At 32.2% G+C, this 7,537-nt stretch overlaps 1 protein-coding gene across 1 annotated transcript in view; it reads left to right on the top strand.

The window, feature by feature from the left end:
• LOC107592736 (oxysterol-binding protein-related protein 1-like) overlaps positions 1 to 6,880 on the top strand; it is an 11,741-nt gene extending 4,861 nt beyond the window's left edge. The window contains exons 5-18 of the mRNA XM_016282289.1: positions 387 to 498; positions 587 to 672; positions 771 to 915; positions 1,205 to 1,272; positions 1,439 to 1,483; positions 1,561 to 1,634; positions 2,543 to 2,606; positions 2,698 to 2,799; positions 2,883 to 3,005; positions 4,303 to 4,384; positions 4,460 to 4,566; positions 4,923 to 5,085; positions 6,584 to 6,776; positions 6,877 to 6,880. Of these exons, the coding sequence (XP_016137775.1) occupies positions 387 to 498; positions 587 to 672; positions 771 to 915; positions 1,205 to 1,272; positions 1,439 to 1,483; positions 1,561 to 1,634; positions 2,543 to 2,606; positions 2,698 to 2,799; positions 2,883 to 3,005; positions 4,303 to 4,384; positions 4,460 to 4,566; positions 4,923 to 5,085; positions 6,584 to 6,776; positions 6,877 to 6,880 (1,368 nt within the window). The remainder of the gene's footprint in view (positions 1 to 386; positions 499 to 586; positions 673 to 770; positions 916 to 1,204; positions 1,273 to 1,438; positions 1,484 to 1,560; positions 1,635 to 2,542; positions 2,607 to 2,697; positions 2,800 to 2,882; positions 3,006 to 4,302; positions 4,385 to 4,459; positions 4,567 to 4,922; positions 5,086 to 6,583; positions 6,777 to 6,876) is intronic.
• Positions 6,881 to 7,537: the final 657 nt, after the last annotated feature.

Raw genomic sequence — 7,537 nt, 5'->3', positions numbered from 1 at the left:
ATGTATATATACATATATATATATATTTATTTGTTACATTTTAATGAAACACTTTAATTATACTATTTGTATACTCTATTATTATTATTATAATAAATAAAAACAGAAGATATTTTTATTGGTGTAGTCTAATGATCATTATTATTGTATTAAAATTCAGTTCTGCACATTTGTTATCATTTTGTTTGGCTGATCACTAACATAAGTGTGTAGCGAATTTAGCTCACAACAGGAAATATGAATAATTAATTCCAGACGCTACAGTGTTATACAGCTGAGCCATATCAATGTGTACAGCCTCATTTTTCACAAACATAACTACTCGCCTGCATGCTGAATACTGATTGGACACTGAATACTAACTGAATGCTGATTTGGCTGTTTAGGAGGTTGTAATGTTGCTTCTTCAATACGACGCTTGCGCTTCTGTCATCAACGGGATGGCCCAGATTCCTAAAGACATTACCCAGAGTGCTGAGATTAAAAGCATGTTGGAGGGTAAGTGCATGAAAACGTACTGGATGTGTTTTGGATAAAGTCCGCTGAATGATTCCTAAATTACTGCCGTTGAATTTTGATCCTCTAGCTGCTGAGAGGACTGAAGAGAGGAAACTAGAGGAGCAGCTGCTGGAGGCATCGCGAGAAGGAGCCATATCTACCCTCACAAGACTGGTAACCTTGCTAACTACTTTGAGGAACTTTGTTGTTCTACTCTGTTTCTAAACTACTTTTTTAAACCGTAATATCTGATCTTCTGGTTCGTCATGTAGCTAAACATGAAGAAACCCCCGGACATAAATTGCACGGACTTGTTGGGAAACACACCACTGCACTGCGCGGCTTACAGAGGCCAGAAACAGTGTGCCGTCAAACTCCTGCAGCACAAGGCCAACCCCAACATCAAGAACAAAATCGGTATCATTTTTTTAAAGCATTCAACACAGGCACACAGGCCAATATTTTCTCAGTTCGCTGTACACTTGTGTGTTGTTTTCGTTGTTTTAGGTTTGTTACTGTCAGTCATATTTTTACTATTTTAGTACATGTCGAAATGAATATGACACATTATGTTATAAACAAAACAAAATAACAGTGCATGATTTTTTTTTTTTAATTTATGAAATATTTGAATGACCTGACTTTTTGTGGTTGTCTGAAACATGCTGATGTTCATTTTTGCATTTTGTTTCTCATTTGTTTTCAGATCAGACTGTTTTTGATTTGGCTAACGATGCAGAAATGAAGCAGATCATTACTGGAAATGTTATGAAAGTAGGCTCATTTATCTGGACATTTCTGATGTCACAAATATATGCATTTTTTTAAAAAAACTTGTCCATCACCATATCATATCATAACACTGATATATTGCTCATTTTACACTTATTTACAGTGGTGTGAATTTTGTTTCGTTTTTACAACACTTTGATTTCTGTAGGGCATGACACGACATGTTAAAATGTTCGAGGGGCCTCTTTGGAAGGTATGTTTTATCAAAATCTATATGTTTTGAAAATAAATTATTATTTTTTTTCATTTCTTTTGTATTCTGTTTTTCAGAGTTCAAGGTTTTTCGGCTGGCGCTCCTACTGGGTAGTTCTTCAGGATGGAGTCTTGTCATGGTACCCTAAACAGTGAGTACCTGCCTCTATTCCAAAAATGTGATGCTCTGATTAAAATAAAAGTATAATATATAATAGAATTTAATGATAGCAAAATTGCAGAAATGAAAGACTTATTTAGCAAAATGTACAGAAATAAATATTTTAAATCTTCAATTTTAATTGTAATGTTTCATATGTGAACAAATAAATACTGTAAAATTGTAAATTTACAATATTTTTCAACTCATCAAGGTCATAATATGTAATAAAATCTAATGATAGGATAATTGCTTAAAGACTCATTTTGGGAAATCAAACTAATTTTTATGTTTCATTTAATCATTTCAATTCATTTTCATCATTTTGTTTTATTTCAATGTCATAACATATGATAATTTAATGATAGCAACATTTCTGAAATTAAAGTCTTATTTTGGAGTATTTTAAGAAATAAATATTTGAAAACTGTGTGTTCCATCCTTATATTATATCCATAATATGTAATAAAATGTAATGATAGCAAAAATGCTTAAATTAAAAACAATTCTTCTTATTTTTAACTCAGTTTCATAATATATAATAAAATATAATTACAGTCAAATTTCTGAAATGAAAGAGTTATTTAGCAAACTTCGAAGAAATAAATATGTGAAAACTAATTTTTATTGTAAAGTTTCATCCTTTTTCAAATAATCAAGTTCATAACATGTAATAAAAATAACTAGCTAGCTACAATAAAAGACTTAATTTAGCAAAATTTGAAAAAATAAATACTTGAAAACTAATTTTTATTGTAGTGTAACTCATCAAGGTCATTATGTATAATACTTTTTAATGGTATCAAAATTACTTAACTTATTTTTCAAAATTTGCAGAAATAAATATTTGGCAACTGTCATTTTTTTTTGGCAACTTTTCACTATTTTTAACTCATCAAGGTCAGATGCAGATTCAAACACACACCGGCAAGGTTGCAAACCTCTAACACAAGCGCAGTGCATGGTAAGATTGATTTGATGAAATTAATAGAAATGAATAAGATGCTGATTCATGTTTTGTGGGATTGTTAACAGGTTTTCTTTCCAACTGTCAGATTAAAGCGAAAAATAACAGCTATTTCACGATCAAGTGCTTTGACAACAGTGTTCACCATTTCAAAGTGTCACAGAAGAACAACCCCGAAGCCATCAGAAAAGTGAGATTCCCTTCAGCTCTGTTGTGTAGTCCAGACCGGAGTGTGTTGTGTACGTTTGTGTGAATGTGTGTGTTGTTGTTCAGAGGTGGCTGGAGGCCATAGAGGAGCATTCAGCCTTCAGCACTCATTACTGCTCACAAGACCCAGACAGCGAGGAAGAGGAAGACAACGTTGTGTCTGTACATGAGCTTTCTGACTCACTTCAGGTGAGAAATGATATCTGCTTCTTGATTTGTTGATGAAGTCGCATCTTGATGATAAATGCACATCCTTTCTTCCTTATGGAGCTGTTAATCATGTGACAGAATTATTTATAAGCAGAAAAAGGTTGTATTATTTACAAAAAAACTATTACAAAGACGAATAACTTACTGGCAGATAAAAAAAATAGTTGAAAAATAAGTATTTAAGAAATACATATTTGAAAATGTAATTTTTATTGTAATGTTTGGAGAAAAATACTGTGTGTGTGTGTGTGTGTGTGTGTGTGTGTGTGTATATATATATATATATATATATATATAAACTTTTAAACATACATTGAAAACTTTACAATATATATTACAGACATTTTACAAGTACAGACAATGAGGCTATGTAATACTAAAATTAAAGATTAAATTATTCATTTTTTGTTGTTGTTTGGATCATGTGACAGTGTTATCTATGAGATGAAAAAGGTTGTATTGTTTACATAAACGACAACAAAGATGAATGCTGGCAGTGAAAATTATGTTTTGTTCATTTTTAAAGAATATTTAAGATAATTAAAAACAGTTTGAAAAAATACATACATAAATATTTCTAAAATGTGGATTAAAATGCCATAAGTACATTATATGAATTAATTAATATTAATATTATTTGCAGAAAATAATGGCGCAACTGTCTACTTGAAACATAATATATGTGTATGTACTGTGTATATTTATTATGTATATATAAGTACACACACATGCATGTATATATTTAAGAAAAATATGTTATGTTTATATATTAAATATATTTTTCTATAATATAAATTATATGAATATAAATATATACATGTAAATAAATGTAAATAGTTTCTATATATATATATATATATATATATATATATATACATACATATTTACGTATACACACGCACACACACACACATATACATATATAAAGGACTTAAATGAATACTAAAATAACAGGAATTTAAATATAATTAAAAGTTTTAATTATTTATTTTATTTAATGACAAAAAATTTTTTATTATATTAAATTAATAAAATAATTCATTAAACTTTTTATGCACCATAGAAAGGGACTATAAATAGCCAGTATTATGATATGTCTCACACTCATAGATTTCTGCAGTTCAAAAGAAAATGAGTTCTGACTTCCCTTTTCGCTCTAACCACAGGAAGTGGTAAAGTTGACTAACCCTGACCCTTTCTTACAGTCTTAGCCTTTCTCTTCCACAATATCCTTTTTTATTTCTATGTGTTTTCTTGTTCCTCTTTTGTTTTGCAGCGGGCCGAGGCGTGCCATCAGAAACTGGAGACAGAGATGTTGGCCCTCCTGTCCATGGTCAAAGAAGATGGCCTGACCGAACGTAAGAACTTAAACGATTGGCCAAAACCACATATGCAGATCTGCTAAGCCACAGTGCATTTTTATATTCTTGCAGGATTCCCCGCAGCCATCGTTCAGAAGCTGAAGGAGGTTTGTGAAGCCTCCAGTGAAACCTGCTCGTCACTGCACCAGTGTCTGGGGCTTTTTTCCAAACAGGAAGGAGTATGTACTCATTTCACTGCACACATCCATTGCTATGAAGCTACTTGAAGAGGTTATTATAAGCGACTGCTAAAAACTGAGCCGTGGCACAGTGGTTAATGCATTTGTAATGTTTTTTTTAGCCTCTGTGCTCACTTTGACTACACAGGTTTGAATTTGGCTGCATCATGAATTCCTAACCCTAACAATTTTATGTCCCCATTTCCTATATTTGTCAAATAAAGAAGCTAAACCCCCAAATATTACTTTAAAAAAATCAAAACAGCAAGTAAAATCATAGTTGATGATTACAAATACATGGAAAGTATACAATATGTCTATATATAGTGGATTTTAAAGTGTGTCTGTTTTTCCAGGCACGCAGTTTGAAACTGGAACATGAAGTGGAGAAGAATAAAATCCTGTCGGAGGCTCTGCAGACGCTGGCGACTGAACATCATGAGCTGGAGCAGTCGGTGGTCAAAGGATCGTCGCCCCGCAGCGTCCTCAGCGAAGAGGAGTTCTACGACGCTCTGTCCGGTTCGTATGCTTGAGAGGAACACAGCCAAACATTCAAACACTTCAGTTCAAAAGTTTGGGGTCGGTTTTTGAAATACACTATTACTTTTATTCAGCAAGGGTGTATTAAATCGATCAAAAGTGACAGTAAAGACATTTCTAATTTTACTAAAGATTTGTATTTCAAATAAATACTGTTCTTTTGAACTTTCTATTCATCAAACAATCCTGAAAAAAATTTAGTTTCCACAAAAATATTAAACAGCACAACTGTTTTCAACAGTAATAATAAGAAATGTTATTAAATCAGCATATCAGAATGATTTCTGAAGGATCGTGTGACACTGAAGACTGGAGTAATGATGCTGAAAATGTAGCTTTGTTTCCCAGGGAAAAATTACAGTTTAAAATATATTTAAATAGAAACCAGTTCTTTTGAATTGTAATAATATTTCACTATATTACTGATTTTACTGTATTTTTGACCAAATAAATGTGAGCTTAAGAGACGTCTTTCAAAAATATTATTACTGACCCCAACTTTTTGAACAGTAGTGTACTTTCTGTCATCTAACACTTACTTAAAATTAATCTTTAAAAATACAAATAAATTAATAACACTATTGTAACATTTCATCTTTCACAAATCTTTTTTTTTTCAAATCTTTTACTGTACATTACGTTGTTGTGATAGCACGATGTATGCATTATTATAAACTTATTATGCTTTTAAGTTAAACTTGTGTATGTTTTTAAGTTGTGTAAAGTGTACAATATTTTAATATCAGCCATAACATTATAAATAATTATTGAATATTACCCCAGAACACTTTGAATAATTACACTGAAGAATTTGCCCAAGTATCTTATTTGACTTGACTTTATTTTATTTTATTTTTTAATTATGGACTTTTGCCTTTTTATTGTCCAGATACAGTAGTAGAAAGAGAAAGGATATACGGTCATTTAAACATTAGATATGAGTTAAAATGAATAAAGGTAATGTCTCATTTACTTGTAGCATTTTAATTATAAAATATACAAATCTCTGTAACGTTTTCAGATGTACAAAAGGAGATACAGAAAATGTGATCAGAAAACCACATACTGTAGATCGAATTCAAACCTGTGTTTCCCACATGAGCACCAAAGCTCAACAATGTCACCGTTTACGTTTTATGAGTTTTCAATTATACAAGTATATAAATGTAAGATTATCACATCCTGATTATCATTTTTCGTATGTTATCCATGGTGCACAGTATAATTATGGACTAAAAGCCCATGTAAAAGCCATATCAGAGCCTGCAGTGTAATTGCTGTTACAGTAACAAGTAAATCTTCAGAATGAGCTTCATAAGTTTGAGGCACCTTTCTTAGGGATGTGTCCGGTCACTTCCGACTGAGCGGTTCCATTAAACGCCACCTGATCCCCTGCTCAGGTTTCCTACGAGAGCCTGTTGCTGTCGGCCGCTCATTGTCCCTATAAGCCATGTCTGTTTGCACTCTGTTGCCGCAGATTCGGACTCTGAGCCCTCGCTGAGTGGTTGTGAGACAGCCGGCCATTTGTACGAAGACGGAGAGGACTTCAAGTCTGAGCTCTACTGCAGCATCTCAAGTAATCTCAGCAGCAGGATGTCCCGGGATGACCGTCGTGGAGAGGAAGAGGACGATGATGAGGTGGCCAGAGTGAACGGAGTGAGGAAGCACAGGTGGGAATACCTAAAACACAAACTAGCATACCAACTATTTTGTGCCAGATATTTCTTGTGTAACAACATTAGTTAAATACGTTTTTGAAAATTTTGAAAGTTAAAAGTGGCTAGAAATTCCCAATGCGTTTTAAATAAAAACAAACTTGTACAAATAAACATGCGAGTATAAAAATAAACCATGTCTCAGACGTAACATTCAGCTCTGTTTGTTTTTCAGTGTCACTTTGTTGTTATTTGTCTAGTTTCTTAGACGCAACTTCTCTGCGTTTTGTTTTGGTTTGTACCTTATGGTAAATAATTTAGCAAGCCGCGGCCAGAAGAGGCGCTCATAATGAAACGGTAAAAGATTGATGAGGTAGCCGAGTCTAACGCCGTAATTTGAACTTTAAAGGCTCGGCCCGTTAACAAATAGTTTACTGACTTTGCAGCCAATTACAGAGAGTTATTTTTATTTACTGGATAACAGTATTTTATAATATTGTATTTAGAAAATGCAAGTTGATGTTCATGTTATAAATACTTTTTAATATAATAAAACATATTTCTGTGTAAATGTTCATAATCAGATTACAGTTACTTTATGGATTACAAGATTACAAATTATTTACACAATGACAGTAAATGATTAATAATTTATTGATTCTCCCTATTCCCGTTATGTCAAATGTAAGCTAAAAGTATTCTCTGTGTGTGTGCACATACATATATATATATATATATATATATATATATATATATATATATAAAATTTTTTTTTA

This window comes from Sinocyclocheilus grahami, unplaced genomic scaffold (genome assembly GCF_001515645.1).
Source record: "Sinocyclocheilus grahami isolate Dianchi unplaced genomic scaffold, SAMN03320097.WGS_v1.1 scaffold157.1, whole genome shotgun sequence".
Taxonomy (NCBI): domain Eukaryota; kingdom Metazoa; phylum Chordata; class Actinopteri; order Cypriniformes; family Cyprinidae; genus Sinocyclocheilus; species Sinocyclocheilus grahami.
The sequence above is the reverse complement of the archived record's forward strand: the minus strand, read 5'-3'. Positions and strand labels throughout refer to the sequence as shown.